Raw genomic sequence first — 21,978 nt, forward strand, 5'->3', positions numbered from 1 at the left:
GTACTGGTGTCTAAAACCCCCAGTGCAGAAAGTGAGCTGGGTTGGGATTACCATGTAATTAGTCAGTATTTTATATGACAAGGAATCTGTGCTTACCTGTATTAGGTTACTATTTTCACCAGCTCCTACTGCGTTAGGATAATAAATGCAACTCGGGAGACCTGCATTCATAGTAAAGTTTCGAAGCTGTATTAAGTCAATGTTCAGCTGTAAACTTTTGAAAGAACAACCATAATGTTTTGTTCAGTTATGAACAACCTCCATTCCCGAGGTGTTCATAACTCTGAGGTTTTACTGTAAGTGTAAAGTATTATGAAACCATCTTTCTGCTGCTTATTCTTCAAACTTGCTTTTTGCAACATGATTGATTCACGAATGTGTTTGGAGTCTTGGGACTGCATGATTTTCACAAACATCTGAAATTGTTTGCTTATGACTATTTCCTTGATATCAGAAATCGAAAACCAAAAGTATGATGCTGTTGCCAGAAGCCTGTATTTTGTATTTCAAAAGGAATAACTTAACTCGAGTTGAAGCTGTCTGTGTAGATAAAGTATCTGATTCTGCCTTCATGTTGGATATTACATTAATATCACATTTGTCTCCCTGTAATAAGTTAGTTTGAATTTATATATATATATATATAAAATTTGTTTTGTTCTTTCTTTTCCTTTTTAACATTAGATCTAGGAGAGCATTGGATTGTTATTGGTTGGAACTCCTGCAAAGGTTCAGACATCAGAAAGGCAGTATATAACCCGGGCAGTTGCTGAGTCACTTTCTGTAGCTGATGAAGTGCTCTCCTACGCTAAAGCACTTTCTTTTACAGCTAAAGTGAGTGAGTGACAACTTAATTAGTGCACAATGAGGAAAAGAGGTGGGTGTTTCGTGAGTCAGTGAAACTTTGTTTTCTGCTTCACTATTGTATAAGGAGGTGAATATAGATTCAATTTCACAGTCCCTCACCTGCTTAATGAATTCAAGTTTATTATACTAATGCCTTGCACTTCTATAGCACCTTCCATCCAAGCACCTCAAAGACTTTATGAAAAATAATGACATAACTTCCCCCGCACCATCACCTCCATCGGATAGATGGCATTATCATCATTTTACAGATGGGAACAGTGAGACGTGGTGAGGTTAATGATTTGCCAACTCTCTTAGCAAGTCAATGCAGAACCAAGACTAGAACCCAGCTCTCCTGACTGACAACCCTGTGTCTTAACTACTACAAAATTCTCCCTTGCTTGGAGTAGGAACACTTCTGCTATGGTATTTAGAAAGAGATGATTTGGGCCACCACTGTTTTCCAAATCAGGCTACATTTCTACTCATGGGCCGCAAATCCTGCAGCCTTTATTCAAGACTGAAATCCTGGTTCCCTGTGCAAAACCAGAGTAAACAATCAGCACATTGGCTCTGCACAAGGGTTGTTGGTGTGTGCTGTAGGGGTCAGAAGCCTTTCCCATGGGGCACAAGGCACCAGTGAAGCTGCTCCATGATCACTATGGAAGCCTTGGGGTGACAGTAGCATTGGTGGCTTCCTCACTCTCTTGCCATGGGGAATGTTAGCCAGTGAATCAGTGTGGCATGAATTTGTGCCATTGGATCCATGGGCCATGCTTCCTCTCCTGCTCTTGTAATTTCCCTGTGAAGTGGCATGTGAAAATCTTCCATGGAGCAGTGTGTCACTGTGACACTCCTTTAAGGGTTTCTGTAGCTCTTTTAGGGTACATCTACATTGCAATCAGGAGATATGATTGCAGCATGTGCAGACATTGGATACTGGTCAAAGCCAGCCTGAGTCACAAGAGCAATGAAGTTTCAACAGCATGGGCCAAAAATAATCCAGAAGACAAAGCAATCTGCTTTTACTGGGAGACCCTTTTAGAAAAGGGCAGACATGGAATCCTAGAACAGTATTCTATTCCACATACTTACAGCATCTTTCATTTTGCGTTTGAACAATGCAATCATCTCTAAAAGCGAACATGAATGAATTTAAAAGCAGATATTGTTAGCAGTAAAAGCAGCCTATTTCATTGCCTGGGAACAACCTTGTTTGCATCTTCTTACTCTGGTTACTTACTGATCTAGTAAGTGTTTTAAAGGAGGCATTATATTTTTCTTTTCAAAATACACCCACACTGCCTCAGCAATTCATTGTATTACAGTCTTAGTTTACTGTTATGTTACAGAATTTAATGTTCAAACATTTACTTTTCAGTGGCTTCAGAATTCTTTCTTTATTAAGGGGTATGTACTTATTGCATATGATTCTTGAAACACTTCAGTAACCTAACCTCTTTGTGATGCTTGGTGATCGCTGAATGCTGATCACAGCCAGGCTTTATCTCTGTTTGTCTTTGTGAACTTGGTGTTGGTGAAATAGCTAGGATTTAGGCAGCCCGAAAAGTCTTCTGTTTTTCCATGGATCAACCACAGGTACAACGTGGGAGAAAGCAGTGCAGCCCTTCCCACCCTGCCCCGTCAATGTGCATCAGCTGTGATCTGACAGGAGCAGCTCACAGGAGGAGAAGGTAATCCAGCCTCTGGGCCTATTCAATCCTTGGCCTCACTACTAAGACTGCCAACAAGTGTAGCAAATAATGCCAACTCTTGTAGCAGTTTCTCTGATGGATGCTTGTCATCTGTTGCTTGCTGTCTGGGATTGCCAACTCATTTCATGTTGGCCACCATATGCTTCAATACTAATGCATTTCAGACACTACAGACACAGGCTGTATTCCCTCTAGGCAGCCCTAGAGAGAAAGGGTTTGTAGTGTGTCTTATTAAGTGCCTGATCTGTCTAGTCTCCTAAATTTCAGGTTAATGCACATGGAGTAAAAGTAAAATAACACAGTATGGATAAAGGGATGAAGAGACCATGAAAACCCAAGGTAAAAATGAATTTTAAGAGATCACAAGTGTTGTCCTATTATCAGGAATTAGTATAAACTTGTGCATTATGAACAATATAAATAGTTCAAGGATCACAGTTCTTCACGGTGACACACTCCCTTCTAACAAGCATCTAAACATTTTGTACACTAAGCCCAAAGGGATATTTACCTGTCAGTGGCTAGTCTGCCCAACAGGGGTTCTAACCAGCCTGTGTGACACTCACAGTGGGAGTCCATGAAGACCAGCACATCCCCAGTTGCCCGTGCAGCTCCCAACATACGACCCTGGATGACCCCGAGCCTCTTGTTGCTCCTGATCAATTTCACACCATCCAGCTTGGAGATGTATTCACTTAGGGCTGACTTCAGATGCCCTGCAATAAATATAATAATCATTCAGATTTTAGTGCTGATTCAATCTGTCACCAAAAAAACAAAACAAAAACCAAAAATAGTTTGTGGCAAAAATGGTACTCCCCAGTTAGTAAAATGATTTTTGGGTTAGCTTTGTATTCATCCTTCTCATTCATGCAGGGAGTAAAGGGGAGCAAAGCCTCATCTCCAACTCCTATTTAGCTAAGTCAGACCTTTCTAGCTTGCAGTTCTGGGCATGGGGGCTGTGCTGAGCCACCCCTTTCTTCCCCCTTCCTTCTCACCCCCCCCCCCCCACTGTGAGGAAATTGGGTAGGTAATGATGGAACCATGGTTTTGCCTCCCCACAAGTCAGCCAGGAGAACTGGCTGGGCATACTGGAAGGCATGTGCAGGCCCCTGGAAAGGAGTGCAGTACACTACTCTCCCCACGTGACATCATTGTGAAAGGGGAGAGTTGGGAAGGAATGATGACTTTCTCAGTCACAGTTCCTCTTGAGGCTACTCCTTGGGCAGTGAATCTTAACCACCAATTTATATGCCAAGGGCACAATCTAGCATTTTATTTTTAATGTGGTGTTGGTTTAAAAACAGACGCAAGGTGAAGTGAATTTAGAACTTGTAATAGATGTTGGACTAACACAGTTGTGGAGACTGAAGTCCTCTGTTTCCAATAGGGACAAGCCAGGAGTAATGTGACCTTCCCTTACATTTCCCTTATGTGTCCTTCCATTATAGACTGGAAGAACAAACTCTGAGGTGAGAGTATAATTTACTAGCAGTGAAGAATCCATGTTGTCCCAGAAGCAATCTATGGAAGAAGATCTCCCGGCAAGCAGTGTTATCAGAAACGATGCGTGGGGAGGGGGAGAAACATGGGTCACATGCCCCCCAGATTTGCTACTTGGCTTGCACTGAACATGTTCACATGGACTGAGCATGCTCAGTAACATTTGCTAAAGCCACTGCTCTCCCTCTGCCCTCCCCACTGTCAGCAAGTATGGGTCATCTCTGAGTGTTACCACCAGCTTTCCCCAAATTATCACAAGTCTCATGACATCTGTTCTTTTTCTTAAAGTTGCAGCTCCTGGAATTCTGTAAGAATCTCATCTTTCATTGGGAAAAAGTTGTTCTGCATTTGGAAAGAAGCAGGATGATGCACTTTGTGTCACATGAGGATGAGGAGATACTTTCCAGTCCATTAGTAACTAAGGTGTCTTTAAGCAGCATCTACTAGGGATAAACATCTTTAAATCAGCAGGCCCGGATTACTTGCCCCCCATGGATTTTAAAAAAGGCTGGCCATTTTCATTTAAAAAATTAGCACTATCCAATATTTAAAAAGCACACATTAAATGGATTGAGAACTGGCTAACTGAGGCATTTCAAAAAGTAGTTGTAAATGGGGAGTCATCATCAAATGGGGGTGTTTCCCAGTTTGAGGTCCACCATTATTCAGCCCCTTTATCACTGATCTGAAAGTAAAATATAAAATCACTGGTGATTAAAATTTGTGGTTGACACAAAGATTGGTGGAGTGGGACGTAATGACTAGGACAGGGCAGTCATGCAGAGCAATCTGTTTGGTGAACTGTGTTTAAAAATAAAGGCTTTAAAACTATTGGAAATGACAGGAAAACATAAACACTTTCAAACGTAGGATGAAGCTGAATTGTAGGGGAGGAAAAGTAAAATTTGGCAACCAGTTTTCTCTATATTTAGCTTGCTTTTGGAGAATCCTTCTAGTTCCATTCTCCCTGACCCTGCCATGCAGTATTACAATTTCCTTCCAAGAGCTTGAAAATAGAATTTAGGGAGAGCAAAAGGGAGCTACCTTGTTGACTGAGGTCATCGACAAGGATAATTTCCTTCAGAGAGGCCCTTGGGGCTGTATCCATAACACTGTGCACAGTTCTCAAGAGAGTAGACCAGGCTTCGTCATGGAAACAGATGATGACACTAGCAGTAGGAAGGTTGGGGTCATAGTCCTGTTGCAGACAGCTGTATGTGATAGAATGAGAGCAGCACAATATGGAAGGTTGCAACACTTCTTTTTTGTTTACTTATTATTATGAACACATCCATTTCTCTGAGGCTGAAAGTCACAATCTACCCTTACTTCATTGCAGACAGCTCAAAATCTTTGCTCAGGGTGAAGTGATGGTTAAAAAAGCAAACCAAATGTTAGGATATCTAATGAACGGAATAGAGAATAACAGTGAAAATATTGTAATGGCGTTATAGAGAACAATAGTTTGCCCTCACCTGGAACATTGTGCTTGGTTCTGGTCATCCTACTTTGAAAATGACAGAGCTGAAATAGAAAGGGTCCAGACAGACAACAAAAAGGATTGGAAGCATGGAAAGACTTTAAAGATTTAAAGATATGGCAAATAAGGAATAAGATAGAAATTAATTAATTAATGACAGGTTTCAGAGTAGCAGCTGTGTTAGTCTGTATCCGCAAAAAGAACAGGAGTACTTGTGGCACCTTAGAGACTAACAAATTTATTAGCGCATAAGCTTTTGTGGGAAGTGGTCTGTAACCCACGAAAGTTTATGCGCTAATAAATTTGTTAGTCTCTAAGGTGCCACAAGTACTCCTGTTCTTTTTTAAATTAATTAATGTTATAGAGGAGGTCAGTCTGATGCGCCTATTTTCCTATTCTCACAAAACAAGAACAATTTGTTTGTCTGTTCCTTGAAAATCAACAACTTTTAAATGGATACTACTAATTTACACAATGCATAATAAGCCCGTGTAACTCATTGCCACATGATATTATTGAAACTTAGTATGATCAAAGGAAGATCAGATGTTTATATGGATAATGAAAACATTTATAGTTACATTACATAGGTTAAATATATTTTTTTTCTAAAAAGGGTATACATTCAAAAAGGGTTATGGTTCAGGGCATAAGCCATCCATTGATGGATGGAGGTTAAGCAGAAACTCTCTGAGTGGGCAGATTATTCCATAATTGTCTACTTCAAGATTTCTTGCTCCTTCCTTTCAGGTTTTTGGTACTGGCCAGTTTCAGAGACAGGATTTCTGACCAGAAGGCTCACTGTTCTGATCTGGTGTGGCATTCCCACATCGGGTATATTCCTGATCCTGTTGACGTTAATGGGAGTTTTGCCATTGAATTCAATGAGGCCAGAATTTCACTCATGAAAGTCACACATTGGGCCAAATTAGTTAACAAATTAACAATAGTTGGGCCAAATTAATCTATGGTGTAACTTTATTAAAGGCAATGGGATCAATATGGCTCAGGTTTGTTTGTTTTTTTTTTGTTTAATATCTTTGCGTTGTCACTTAAGACAGGAGAAAAGGGATAAACCCAGTGTCTTGAAGGGGGCAATTTGTGTTTCCAAGCAGAAGAATCTGATTTAACAATTGTATTCAGAGACAGGGAAAGGAAAGCAAGAAACTGATGCCGCCTCTGAACGAGGAGCAACAAATACTGCCATAACCAACTGTGGATTTTTGCCACAATCCCATAATGCTTTCTATCTTCTAGTGTTGTCATGACAAGAAAGTTGATGCTATTTTGGGGGGTGTTGATCGAAAAAGGACTGAAAATGACTGCTCTGGACTATGAAGCCTAGCTGGTGTGGCATTCAGTTGCCATGGTGATTGGCAAGGAATTAAAAATACAAATAACTAGTCTTCAGTTAAATGAGAGGGGCTGTTGGCGCATGAAACTCCTTTTCTATACTTCGGGGCAGCTGCACAGGCTGTCAAGAAGGGGCCCATAACTGGCTGATCATTTCAAACAAGTAAAGGTCATGACTGATAAGGGACAGAGCAGAGGGGTCTAATCTGACCCATGAACAATACTGAATTGTGGTCAACACTACATGAATTCAGACAAGGCAAGGGCACTGTCAAAGGAGACTCCTGCTCGGCTTCAGAAAAATGTCTTATTGAGATTCAATTCCCAGCAGCATTTCAGTGGGAGCTGTAGTTTTGTGAGGTAATTTAAAACCTTTTAGACATTTTGTATGTTTGCATTTGCCTGGGTACATAATATTTGACATTTAAAATCCCAAGAGAGAAGAACCGTGGTTTGTGGACAAGGCCCTGTCATAAAGTCAAGATGACAGGATTGACTCACCCCCACTGTCCAGGGGGATGCTAACTGCACCTTGGCAAGAAGAAAGCAGGTGTTCTCAAAGGTGGCAAATGCACCCCCAGGGGATGATACTGGAAGGGTGTTGAACATTTGTACCTTCAGGGTCCTGGTAAACGAGAGTAGCATTAAAGTACAATTGGCCCCATTAGTGGAGGATTCCCAGCGGCTAGGCGTGGTCACCTGGCCACGCTCTCTCCCCAGCCAGAAAAGTAAATGGGATTACATGAGGTATGATTTTGTTTTATTAATAAGTTTTAGTGAGAGGGTGGAGTGCATGTTGGCAGAGATCCAGGACTTCTATTCATACATGTTTTGAAAAGTACCACCGACATGCACCAGGGATAGGCAGGAAAGACTGTGGTTGTACGGAGCAATGCTTGATGTGTAAGGTTGTGGGATGTAGCTGCAGAGATCAAAGGGGCCACCCTCCACATTGGATGGTCGGGTCCAAGACTTTATGGACAGCACATGAGTGGCAGGCTGCAGTGAACAGCAGGCAATTTAGTTGTTCCAGTGCACTGCTTTAATGCAAAAGACAATGCAACGGTATGGTGTCAGCTCTAAGGGACAGCATTTCTAAGAGTATGTTCTATGACAAACTCCATACATCTTAAAGCTGATTTATTAGTAGATGAAATATATAGAAGTGGGGTTTATCATTATTATTTTGCAGCATGCAAGTAAGTTAGGTGCCTCAAAATAAGTAGGTATGGTCCCTGCCACAACAGTTTACCACCTAACTTCAGACAGGCTGCAACAAAGGTAGAATTGTATAGAAATAACTCTCTGGAACATTTCTAGCTGGTTTTGGTTGGGTAATTATAGAGGGCCTGATTCACCCCTGCATTGCTCTAGTTTTCCATCTGTGTAACTCAGCTGAAATAAAAACAAATTAAAGATAATGTATATCAAACACTGTTAGCAAATATGGAAAACATCCTCTAAGTCTTGAAGTTTGTCTCCTCAAACATGGACTGCCATTTGTCTCTAGCCATGAGAAAATGACCACTGCAAAAGATATGTGAAACCTCTTGCTTGCATAGGGCCAGATCACGTCTTTTTGGTATGCTGCACTACTCAAAGGGGATGCATCAGAGACAGTCTGCCTCAGAAAGGCAGGATGCCTCTCAGAGCTCTCCCAGTGCTCTGGGGAGCATGGAAGCTGCTATATCTCTCTAAGACTTGCTACATAACCCATCTCACATGGCTAGCCAGATCAGAGGGAGGCAGAGCCATGGCTCTACTTGCTTTCTCTCCCCTCCTACACCACATTCCGGAGTCACCACCCCCCCCCAGATGATAATTGGAGTAGCAGTGAGTTCCGGAGCTGCTATTCTGCCTTAAGGAATCCATTCAGGAAGGGGGATTGATGCTCTCTCTGTCCTCCACTACCTACTTGGCTAGGTACCAGGTAGAACCTCACCCATCAAGACCAACTGATGCACAGACTATCAGTGAACTTTTCACTAGATCTTTTTAGCAGGCTATAGCCCTGTAATCTACCTGTGCCTCAGTTCCCCCATGTGCAAAATAGGAATAGTCCTTCCCTACCTCTCAGGGGTGTTGTGAGATAAAATTAATTAATGACTGGAAGGTATTCAGATACTATGTTGATGAGGGTTATATGACTACCACGACATAAAGAGGAGAGCTTACAATCTAACCAAACAAGACGAAGTGTAGGAGGCCCAGAGATTTTCGGTTATTCTCTGCCCTTTCCCCAGTGTTAGTGGTATCATCAGCTCCTGCAGGGAATACATGAAACTGTCCACTTGAGAATACAGAATATAATAGAAAATAATGTTATCGCTTTACTAACTGAGTGACAATGGACACCCAACAGATCAATACTCTTATAGCCCTTTGGACATGCATCAAATGCCCTGGCATTCTGTTCACATCAGGTGCACTGCAAAATATTCAGCAGACAGGGAGCAAAGTCATTTTTAGACCAAGATTCTGCCCACAGTGACACCCAAGCAAGCCTACAATAACTATACGCAGGGGTAACTCAGTGCTGAATTTGGCCCAAGTTGTTTTGCTTATTTCAGTCCCCAAACAGTCAGTGGTCCTGCACGAGTGAAATTCAGAGCAGAATCTGGGCCACTACCTACATATGAAGCACTCTGAGAACAAAGGATGGCATCAGCTGAATAGAATACAGTAAATAAATAAGTTTAAGTATATGTGCTTATTTAACAAAAGACACCTAAACAAGCATAAATAAGTCCCTTATATTGGCATCTTATGGCTAGCACAATTCATCTGCATAGCTTGCCTTTCCAACAGACCAACCAGCTCCATAGTTCTCACACACCAACAGATGGCTAAATAGCACTGACTGGCCCTGGCACCTGTTAAATAAAGCAGCCAACTGCAACATTTTCCCATTCTGATATGTGCCAGCAGAGGCCGCCATACTCCTCATTAAATGAGCAGGCTAATAAATAAGTGCACTTACAGGTTGAAAAGTCAGAACTTGTTGGCTACCTGGGTGAAGTAGGACGATTGCCTCTGCCAGTGAAAGTGAAAGGGCAAGAGAGGTACATAAACAAGGAGCAAAAGAGTTTTACAAATAACATAGCCTTGTACACTAATTCATTGTATACTTGTTCTTCCCTCTCTGCTGGGACTGGAACCCCCAGAGTGACTGGTACGTTGGTCCAATAAAAGATACTACCTCACCCACCTTGTCTCTCTGGTACATTGCAGTTATTCTTCCTTCCACACCGCCTTATTGTTTTAAGAAAACCGAAATCCCCACAACAACTATAGTATTTAAGAAAGGGAGAAAATGAGACAAGTGTCTCTCATGGCTCTTGTTATAGCATTTGCTGTGCTCTCAGTATCCCCAGGGGATGATATAATGGAATGAAATGAAAGCTGTTGTACTCTAAGTTATTTTAGGAGACAGGAAGAGGAGTGTGCTTTGTCTAACTAGGATGTGTCTTGCTAGTTTGAGCTCCAATTTCTGATCTGTGTTTCAGGGTCCCAGTTTGTAGCATGGAGTTTGGGAAAGGGACATGGATTTGGGGGAATGGATATATTTCCTTATGGGGAGGACGGCTGGTTGCTCCAATGAGGAAGATGATATGATAGAAAGGGGACAGGTTTCTCAGGGGTCAAGGGAAAGGTTTTTTAGGGGGACAATTGGGAGGGGTCAGGTTTCTCATAGGAAATAATTAGGATGTTTTACTTACAAAGGATGCCGCACCTCAGGCAGCTCCCTGCGCAGAGAAATCCGCTCACTGAGCGCTTCATTAAAGCCGTGAGTTTCCAGGCCAAGGATTGCCAATTGCTCACCCCCAGCAGCCTCTTCTGAATCCTGTAGAGGAAAGGACATGAGCTGGGACTCTTGGTTTCCCCTGGGCTTGACATTAGTCTTTTCCTCCTGCCTTTTGCTCTGCTGCTTCACCATTCGGTATCCTTTTCTAGCCTTGCTGTCGTTTCTCCTGGCTATGGGTGACACAATGGCCACTAGCAGCTCGTCCTCCCGGAGGGAAATGAAAGGGGCTAACCCCACCATGGGGTAGTACTGCTGGCTCTCTTCCTGAGTCTCCAACATTTCTTGGGTTTCCGGAAAGTCCAGCTGATACCCTTCTCTGGCACTGAACTTTAATGGCTGGGATGTCCCCGCTTTGTTCAGGTCCCGGAATGGTGGATTCAGGATTGTAACCATCAGTAATAAAAAACCCAGCATCAGCAACAACAAGAGAAACTGAAGCTTACGTGATCCATATCTGCACCTCTTCTTCAAGAGCATACTGTTGGTGACAAAACAATACAGATGGTCATGCTAAATATCACTTGGATATTTTTTACAGCCCAGCTCTCTGGTTTCTTTGCAGCAATAAACTGGTCATTACTGTCTGCTGTGAGGTTCCCCCTCCCCCTCGCATTTCATTGATGTTGTTTCATGCTTTCCCGTATATTTGTAGACAAAATCAAAAATACCTACTTATGAGAGATAACATAGATCCAATTAGATAAAGGAGATCCTTTATTATACAGAATCCCAGATTGTCTAAGAAAGAATGTATTTAGCTGACCAAAAAGCTCATTAAAAGGTGGTTTAAGTTTGATTTTCGTTTTTAATTCTGAGAAAAAGTAAAAATAAATTCCATTTTTTATAGTTTCCTTCCAGAATATTTCCTGCCACTGCAAAGTTTCCAATCGCTGCCTGGGCTGGAGTGATATTATCTTTGCAAGCAGATCTGACAGCTTCCCCTGTTTTGACGCGTCAAGTTAACTGTGATCAACAGATGAGAACTAGTCAGTCCCTGACTTTCTTTCACACATAACTACAGCACTCAGTCAAGGAACCCTTTGCCAGACATAATACAAAGCAATGTGTGTGTCTTTCTCTTGGTCCTAATGCCCTCACTGTTCTTGTCCTATCAAATCAAAACTTTGCATGGAACTGTTAAGGTGCACTAAAAGGAGGCAAATGCTGTTTCGGGAAACAAATCAAGAAGCACACATGATTCTAGTTTAGAATATCCTTATTAAGCAGGGAATATATATAACAAACTGAATTGAACAAAGGGTTGAATGAACATGATATATTGAATGCTAAAATGTGTTTGATTCATAACATCTTGACTCTGGAATATATAGGTATTTTTATGTGTAATAAATATTTATATCTTTAGCCATTTTAGTGCTGGCAAAATGTACTGAATTATCAACCCTGGAGACTGGCGTCCCTAAATCAGATATTGCATCGGCAGTAACAGTGCAAGCTTTTCCACCAGTGGGTACTAATGTGTTGCAACCCTGATCTGGAAGGACCACCTATGGGACTGAAAGGGTAGTTGAGTCTCTGTGGCATCTTTGCTGATACTACTAACAAGGTTGGTGCTAGTTGGTGCTGACTGGGGCATTTGTTTTTGTGAGACGAGAATAGGAATTGGCTGAGACTATCAACTGCACATCCCATGGAATCATGTGCCTCTCAACCTGGCAAGGCCCACATATGGGACAACATCACAATTTTATAATGAGACTTGTGATATTTGGTAATTTTCTTAAAGCTTCAGCTCCTGGAGGCAAGTGATTATATGAGAATCTCTGCTCAGTTTTTAAAAATGTATATTTCTAGCCCTTTTAGTTGTAGAAAAAAGCCTGCAAACATAAACTGAGTGTACCTTAAAGGTTCAGGAACCAGACAGCAAATAAAAAGAATCCAAAATTTATTATTTTAACAAACAGTCTCATGACTTTTAAGCCAATCTTACGATTTTTGGGGCCTGACATATGATGTGTGAACAATTTGGGGTTCACAATATGAACTGATCCTAAATGAGGGACACAAAGACGTATTCCTGCAGGACATTTAAAATGCTACCGGATTCTTCCTTTAGTCTAAATAACCCCTTTGTTATAAACTACAACTGTTTCATGAGTCTTTGTTGCTGATGTAAATAATTTTCAACAATAAAAATGAAGGCACTAAAATGAGTGATGTCCCATTAAACAAGAAGATATGATGTAGCATCCTCTAGTGACTGGAGGCTGGCTCTTTTTAAAAGGGTGTACTATCTGCCACTTCAGAGTGCACTCCCACAGCACCCTTACACACTAGTATGCTGTATCTTGGCTCCTTCCCTATCTTAGTTGTGCTTTAAAAGGTATGCTATAGCCCAAAGCATATCTTGGGGAGAATTGGTATGTAGCCAATGTTTTGGAAGCATCACCATTGTGTGTGCCTTTTCCACTTTTACCCACATAACCAGTAACATCCCAAGCCACCATTAGTTCAGAGTTTGTCTAATGAGAAAATATTGCTCTTTTTACTGGATTTCATAGAAAACATTGTGATGTCTTCAATTCAGCTGGGAAGCATTACCAATTTGCATGAAAAAAATCTGAGTTCAAAGCCTTCATTGAAATAACAATGCATGTCAGCTACAGAAAGGCAAAATGAACCGTCAATGAAGAGACCTGTCCTAGGCAATTTGCAAAGAGCTGGCACCAGCAACTTGCAGACTATTCAATTTCATAGGAAGGGAGAAGCAAGGATTAAGGAAGAGGGGAGTGAGTGAAGTATTGTTGATTTTTCCCCCAGTTGACCTAACAAAATGCATTTATTTGATTTGTAATATATTTTTTAGCAGGTAAACCGTTATAAGATGCTGCTATAATAGCTCTGGTCAATATAATTCTGGGCTGGTGGTGGAAATCGGAGTTAAAACATGACTCTGTTCTTCACTGAAATGTTGTGTAGTGCTGAACAGCTGCTGCTCACCTTTCTCTCTAGGGATAGCTGCATTTCAGTGGCAGGTAAAGTAGTCCAGTTTGCAAACACACAGATATCTTTTCTACTTTTAAATTAAAGGTTGCCAGTTAAAATTAAAGTGGAAACACATAGAGTCTAACAGATAAGTAAACCCTAGCCGTTTAGAACCATGGAACTGAACAATTGAGGAAGTTATTTGTACATAGATATTTCAATATGCTCATACAGTTCACACAGTCGAGTAAATAAAATGTACATGGGTAAAATTGCACAGTCCAAAACAACCTTAATTCCTTGTCTAGCTTCAGTCTCTAAACTCAGAGCTTTCTTACACACCACCACACCATAGGTTTCAGAGTAACAGCCGTGTTAGTCTGTATTCGCAAAAAGGTGAAGGAGGTATTTTTTCATGCTTTGTGTGTATATAAAAAGATCTTCTACACTTTCCATCGTATGCATCCGATGAAGTGAACTGTAGCTCACGAAAGCTTATGCTCAAATAAATTGGTTAGTCTCTAAGGTGCCACAAGTACTCCTTTTCTTTTCACCACACCATAGTATACATTTCTAATATAATCAACAAACGCTCATAAACTGTTTACCATCCACAGAACATTTCTTAGGTCACCTCCCCAGTTTGGGTCAGAAAAATGAGCATTGTGCTTCCTGCCTTCTCTATACAACCACTGCCATGTCATTCCCATGTGTCAATTTTACTCTGGTAAGGAAGCTACTTCTATCCCATCTTACTTTCCATATGCAGTCAAGATACAGCACCATTCTCTCACCTGCTATTCCACTCAGAGGCAGAAAGGCCAGTCTTCCCAATCCCCCTGACCTGTCCAGATGGAAAATTCAATGTATACCTTCTCTGTGTACCCTGCCAATGTGAGACAGAGGCTCCTCCTTGACATACAGACCATAAAGAATCTAGAGATGAAGTCAGCTAAAAATCATGTTCAAACAACAGGAGAGATGTTTCAGGTCTGGGAGAGAAAGAACCCAGGAGCTGTGAAATATGAGGAATGTCACTTTCTGAAAGTTAGCGGTGTTCCCAGAACAGTGTGGAGGGATTAGTAAATGATCTGCAAGATGGCAGCTGCCAGGAAAAAGAGAAGAACTTTCTTCTGATGTTAGTTTAAAAAAAAGAAAATCAATGCCATTACATAATACATTATTTTAGATTGTAAATTCTTTGGGGCAGGGAGTGTCCCAGTGCCTAGCACAATAGGTTGTGGCCTTTAGGCACTATCCCCATATAAATATTAAATAATGATTATGTTGCTACAAGGTGAGATGAAAAAAGAGCTTTCCTTTAAACTTCTCAAACTCATTTACAGTGTTACAATATTGGTGCTGAAGCCCTGACTCCTGGAAGCACGTAAATACAGGAGAATCTCAACTTTCATTTATTTAAAAAGGTAAGTTTCTAGCCCTTGTGGTTGCAGAGAAAAAATTGCTAAAAATGACCCAAGTGTACCCTTATAGTTAAAAAAACAGAAGGCAAATTAAAAAAATCTCAGATTTATAATTTAAAGACGAAATCGTGATTTTTAAGCAAGTTTCATTACTTTTTGAATGGTTGTGATGGGCAATATTACATTTAAACATTTTAGAAAGAACCACAGAGTTCATCTTGGGGCTTTAAGAAGCTTGCAGCCAGTTGCTGTGGACAGCTGAAACAAATTTCATTGTGCTCTTAACAAACAAACAAATAATAAAATAATAGGTTGTTCATAGTTGAATGGCAAGGGCATTCTCATTTACAATGTCTGCGGGTACTGGAATCCTACAAGTTTCAAATGGCTGTAAAATTCCCAAGTCTCATGTGACTGAATTATATTGGTAACGCAGGCTGAGCACTGGACAAGTCTTCCATGTGTTTATATGAATGTAAAAGATGAGATGTTTGTGTTGCTTCCTCAAAGTGGGAAGGGGAAATAGAGGATAGTCTCTTCTTGTGTAGCTGGTACATAAATAGTGGGTTAGTGATGCGTATATTAGTACCTGAAATACTGGACAGTATGGTATTCACTATTCAGTACTGATATGATATGAGCCATACTCAATCCCATGCTAGTGTGTGGGTATAAATTTTGTTTTATGTTTGCGCATAAGTAGGGGCAGAGTTACGGTTATTTTGGGGGCTTGCCTCAGTTCTGCACTTTCAAACATTTGGGTTTTTCAGAGTTTAACCATAACTTAGAATTTCCAGGCTTTTAACAATTTACTGTTCATAAAATTGCAACATTTCATAAGGTTTTCTTTCTTTAAGTTAGGGTACATATTTACGAAGTATATACAGCTTAATGATGTTTTCTGTCCAGGATTTATTCTTCTAGTGTGAAAACAAGTTATGTGCTTCCTATGCTCTTGCAGCTTCCCATGTAAATTTGAGTTGATCATTAATCTACTCTGATTCTTAGGGCCTCTAGTGTCCAGATAGCCATCAGCACCTAGCCCCTTCAGCTTTCTCCGCCTGATGGCAAAAATAGAAGGCATTCGGTGTCACCCATTGCTGAGCAATCTGCTTGCTAGTCATTAAGAGGTAGAACATATCAAACATAGGATTTAGTATTCATTTGAAATACAGGGGATTTATCCAGAGCAATAAACCCTTCAATCACCATGTTACATCACTCATGCTTATTCTCCCCATCTCTCTCATTTTTGGCATGTATTTTAGTCCCAAACATTCCCTTTCAGTTCAATGTTAAATATTAAATGGCATGTTATGTTATCCACACACAAAGAGCCAACATATCCTTTCAACCTGCATAGTTTTTATTTCATATTCAGGAAAATCACTAAAAAAGAAAGAATGAACAGAACACAAGTCTGCCCGGGAGAGAGACTGTATATGCATAGGTTGCTACTCTATAATTGTCATCTCGACTTGATTTATACCCCTGCGCCAGGAGCAGATGATCAGGAAGACTCCTTATATTTAAAGCCCTGCATATATCTTAACACCTCCCCTCCATTTGCATAGCTACATACACCCCATAGTACAATTCTTTTCTGTATCCTAACATCAACCTTATTTGCATGGATGTGAAGAAAATAAGTATATAAAACATGGAAGTAATTACATGTTATGTGTAAGCAGAGTCAGGTTGTGCTCCACCCTGACATCTGGTGGTGAGTTGTGGCAAGTTGTGGAAAAAAACTTCAGGGGCTGATCTCATTTGCATAGGCACACCCACCTCGCCTAGCATGAGTCCACAGCTGCCCAAATGGTCACTTTGGCTGCTGTGGGATCCCCAGTTTCAGCTTTTAGTAATTTTAGCTATGTCGTGATTTCAGCTTGTAGTAGGAGCCTCAGTGCTGATGCACCATTGGCCCAAAGTGAATTCAGCTCAGCAGCCTGTAACTAGACTCTTAACGGAATCAAAATTAGCTCTGATATTCCACAGTGGAGAGAGAGAGAGAGAGAGGTGGGGGTGAGGGGGAGTTTGAATTAAATATTAGAGGAATTTCATTTTCATAGAATCATAGAATCGTAGGACTGGAAGGGACCTTGAGAGGAAAGATAAGAATTATGGCAAGAGACCACCCTGGTTTAACCAGGAGAGTTTCAATTATTGGAAACTCAAAAAAGAGTCCTACAAAAAGTGGAAACTAGGTCAAATTTCAAAGGATGAATTTAAACAAATAACACAAGTATGGGGAGAAAATTAGAAAGGCCAAGGCACAAAACAAGATCAAACTAGCTAGAGACATAAAGAGTACCAAGAAAACATTCTATAAATACATTAGAAGCAAGAGGAAGACCAATGACCGGGTAGGCCCATTACTCAATGGGTGGGGGGGACAATAACAGAAAATGTGGAAATGGCAGAAGTGTTAAATGACTTTTTTTGTTTCAGTTTTCACCAGAAAGGTTGGTGGCGATTGGACATCTAACATAGGGAATGCCAATGAAAATGAGATAGGATCAGAGGCTAAAATAGGGAAAGAACAAGTCAAAGTCAAGTCAAGTCACCAGGGCCTGATGAAATACATCGTAGAATACTCAAGGTGCTGACTGAGGAGGGCAACTTGCCATTAGCAATTATCTTTGAACAGTCATGGAAGATGGAAGAGATTCCAGAGGACTGGAAAAGGGCAAATATGGTGCCCATCTATAAAAAGGGAAATAAGGACAATCAGGGGATTTACAGTCAGCTTAACTTTAATACCCGGAAAGATAATGGAGCAAATAATTAAGCAATCAATTTGGAAACATTTAGAAAATAATAAGGTGATAAGTAACAGTCAGCATGGATTTGTCAAGAACAAATCGTGTCAAACCAACCTGATAGCTTTCTTTGACAGGGTCATTCTTTTAACACGGTTTCTGCTAATAAATCATATGGGCAATGTAAAATGACGTCTGAAAACAGTGCAATAGTCCTGGGCAAACTAATTCCTAGAGCTGAGCTCTCAACTGCATTGTGCAAGCAATACTGTGGACATGAAAGCCATTAGGGTCTTGTGGGAGGTGGGCAGAGTGTAGCACCTGAGTGGCTGCTGCCAGACGCACAGTACCCCAACCCCTAGATAGCAGCAGCTGCTCCCTTATAATTTTTAGCCTTGAGGAGAGGGTACACACCTTGGTAGTAGGAGACGCGCTGCCTGGGGGGAGAAGGAATGTGAACAGGACTCTGTCACCTCTCAGGTGAGTGCCCTAACTCCTAGGCTGTGGAGTATTCTGATGTGGAGCTCCCTCAGTCTCTCTCGTTGTTCCACTTTAATTAAATACTTGAATAATTAAATATTAGGCCAGTGAAAGAATGAGACAGACTTTAAAGCCTTGTGGTTAGGGCACTCATCTGCCCTAACCAGAGCAGAGTCCTGTTCAAATCCTTTCTCCCTCTCAGAAGAAGGGGAGACTTGAACTGGGGCTCTCTCAGGGTCTGGGTGAGTACCCCATCCACTAGGCTAAAGGTTTTAAGGAAGGTGCCCCTCCCCTTCTCACTGTTTTGTGTGAACACAGCTCAGGGGCCCAATCTGGTAGGCAGCCTCTGAGCATACCGGACCAGGCCCCACACACAATTTAGGTGGTCAAATGTCTATCTTCCCCAGTTTGTGAATCACTTTCGGGATTAAGCAGGACGTAGGACACGTACAGTGAGGCAGCTGTGCACATGCTCAGAGGCCAAAGAGTAGGCACCTAGAAAATGTTTATTGCAAAAATGTAGGCGAAAGTGAATTTAAGCATGTACAGGCAGCAGCAGAGTGGGAGTTTTGTGGATCACTTAGGTGCCTAAAAATGGGACTTAGATGCCTAATACGTTTGTAGACCACACCACTAACCTTTCCCTTGCATTGTATAGGGAGCCTTGGCTCTTAACTTGGGACTCTCAATTCCACTGTGTGACAGGAAGCCTAAAAGTTCCATGGTGGATCTAGGCCTGTGTCACTACTGGTATGGATCACATGGATAATCAAACACTGTTTGGAATATGGTGTTTAAGAAAAATAGAAAGTTCTTTCAATTGATATTTCCCATCCTTCTGATACACAAAAATAACACATACTATATGCAAAAAAGAACAACAAAAGCATAATCTGTCCTCAGGCTCTGGAACAAACTACTTGGCTATGTATTCCTGTCACCTGAACTGGGATTATCATTGACTGTGTCTTTGTCTGTGTTCAGTATATTCAGTATTTGATAACCAGGAACCTGCTGAGGTATCAGACTTTTGAGGTTTGTCAGAGAATTTTGGCAGTAAGGATAAGTTTAGGAAAACTCCCGATGACAAGACAGTTGTTAATGAGAGTGTGACAAGCAAACAACTGATGTGTTATAGGGGGGATAAAAGCCATAGGGTCTGAGTTTAAAGTTGCTGCAGGTGTGAAGCTTAATGAGGTGCAACTGGGTAGCAGGTGGGCATCAACAGGACCAAAGAGGGCATATAATGGAGTTTTGTGGTGGAAGAGCCAGTATACGTACCCAGAACTGAGTTCTGTAAAAGCATAAACTGCATATTATTTTTCAGTGCTACCGTCTTTGTTATGAAGAAGATATAATGGAAATGAGAGTGTCTGGTCCTGACGATATGATAGGCTTGTGGTTTGACCCTATGTATTACTGTGAATTGTGACTTCCCTTAATGTTGTCCAGCCAAAAACTACATTATTTAACTGAACATTTGGTAACAGGTACATGGAAAAATACCAATTGCTCCTGGTTGTCATTATTTGTCCTTGTGATGGAGTGACTATCCCACACTTGCCCTGCTGTCATAACCATACAGCTAAAGGTAGCCTAGAATTCCTCCTTACCTGTAAGGGGTTAAGAAGGAAAATAACCTGGTTGGCACCTGACCAAAAGTAGCAATGGGGAAAGAAGATAACTTTCAAATCTGGTGAGGGAGGGGGAGGCTTTGTTTGTGCTCTTTGTTTTGTGTGTTCTCTGGTGAATCAGAGAAGCAACAGGTCAGAAAACTCCTTCTCCTAAAATGAGTCTCAATATTGCAAAAAGAGTAAGTAAATAAGGCAGGGTGCATTAGATTATCTTTTGTTTTTAGCTTGTGAATTTTTCCTATGCTTTGAGGGAGGTTTATCCCTGTTTTTTGTAACTTTAAAGTTTTGCCTAGAGGGGAATCCTCTATGTTTTGAATCTGATTACCCTGTAAAGTTACCTTCCATCCTGATTTTACAAAGGTGCTTCTTTTACTTTTTTTTCTTTATAATAAAGTTCTGTTTTTTAAGAATCCGGTTTACCTATTTGGTTGGCATATGATTCTCAAGCCTCCCCAGGAAACGGGGTGAAAGGGCTTGGGGGGATATTTTAGGGAACAGAAATTCCAAGTGGTCCTTTTCCTGAATCTTTGTCTAATTCACTTTGTGGTGGCAGCAGTACCCATCCAAGGACAAGGAAGGATTTGTGCCTTGGGGAAGTTTTTAACCTAAGCTGGTAGAAATAAGCTTAGGGGGTCTTTCATGTGGGTCCCCACATCTGTACCCTAGAGTTCAGAGTGGGGAGGGAATCTTGACACCTGCAAAGTTCAATACAGGCCAGATGGGCCAATTAACCCATTAGGCAGCTGATTAAGGAGGCTCAGCTGGGCAGGAGTAGATGGGGCCTATAAAGCCCAGGAGTTGAAAGGAGAAGGAACTGCTAGGAAAAGTCAGACGCTCACAGGAGAAAGGGAGGAGTGAATGGAGACTACAGTCACTCCCTGGGAAGAGGGAGGAAGCTTTAGGAATTGGTAGGCCCAGGAAGAAAAAGGGAACCAGTGGTAGGAAGAAGCCTAGGGATAGAGCGCTGAGGCCAGAGAGAGAAGGCCAAGACTGCTGAGCTGAGGGTTCCTGGGTTGGAACCCAGAGAAGAGGGCAGGCCTGGGTTCCCTACCAGCCATGGGGCCAGGGCCGCCCAGAGGGCCCCCATGAGAGTTTTCAGCAGGGCTGCGGCGGCGGGGGGGTCCTTCAGTGCTGCTGAACACACCCGGAGTAAAGGACCCACCGCCGCTTCTTCCACTCCGGGTCTTCGGCAGCGGGGGTAAGTGCCCCGAAGACCCGGAGCGTAAGGACCCCCGCTGTCAAAGACCCCAGGCCACCTGAATCCTCCGGGCGGCCCTGCATGGGGCAAGTGGTAGAAAACTATCACACTTTTGAGAAGTTCAACTCCCCCGGAAGGGGGGGAACACAGACAGTAACACAGCTGGAGGGCTAAGCCACCGAGAGGATGCTGTGGTTCCTGAGGATGTGGGAGGAGCTGCAGGCAGATGAAGTGACAGTGTGCAAGCTGCAGACATGGAGAGTGTTGGCCTCCAGCTAATCCCCAGAGTCTCAGGGGAGATGCTAGTCTGGTGGTGAGTGGTGTGTCCTGTGATAGTTCTTTATGCTGAATATGCTTTTTAGAGATAAAATAATATATTACATTTATTTAGCACCTCTCCTTGTGATGCATTCCAAAGAACTTTACAGCTGTGCATATAGAGCCAAATTATGAGGTCCTCAGTTAAATTCCTTTGACAACAGTGAGGGTTTGTCAGAATAAAGACCTATATTTTTATCCCATATACTAGCATCAAAATGTAGCCACACTTAGGTGTGAATGGTGGCAACTAATTGGTACAAAATACATTTTACAATAGTGGATGGTTTGGAAAAGCTTGGTCAAGAACACCAGGGCAAAACCTCCATCCTTCTGAAAAGTGCCTTGAAATCTCCAATGTCCACACAGAGCAGAAATGACTTAACCGCTAGTCTTATCCAAAAGTGCAGTATGAAAATAATTTGGGGCCAATCTAAAACACACACATTAATATCCACAAACATAAAGGGCTAACTTCTGCCTAAAGATCTAGGCATGCGGTCCTTACTGA

The 21,978-nt window shown here is 41.7% G+C and overlaps 1 protein-coding gene across 5 annotated transcripts in view; it reads right to left on the reverse strand.

Annotated features, from left to right (window-relative positions):
- Positions 1-14,664, reverse strand: part of GALNT15 (polypeptide N-acetylgalactosaminyltransferase 15) — a 43,563-nt gene extending 28,899 nt beyond the window's left edge. For 2 of the 5 annotated variants that reach the window (XM_048838517.2, XM_048838516.2), the window contains exons 1-3: positions 10,620-11,748; positions 5,112-5,278; positions 3,076-3,280 (exon numbers count right to left, since the gene is read on the reverse strand). In XM_048838517.2, coding sequence (XP_048694474.1) covers positions 3,076-3,280; positions 5,112-5,278; positions 10,620-11,182 — 935 coding nt within the window. In that variant the 5' untranslated portion in view covers positions 11,183-11,748. Of the gene's footprint in view, positions 1-3,075; positions 3,281-5,111; positions 5,279-10,619; positions 11,753-14,445 lie in introns of those variants that run through there. The other 3 variants (XM_048838515.2, XM_048838514.2, XR_012667206.1) reach the window with 3 other exon arrangements.
- Positions 14,665-21,978: the final 7,314 nt, after the last annotated feature.

This window comes from Caretta caretta, chromosome 2 (genome assembly GCF_965140235.1).
Source record: "Caretta caretta isolate rCarCar2 chromosome 2, rCarCar1.hap1, whole genome shotgun sequence".
Lineage (NCBI taxonomy): Eukaryota > Metazoa > Chordata > Testudines > Cheloniidae > Caretta > Caretta caretta.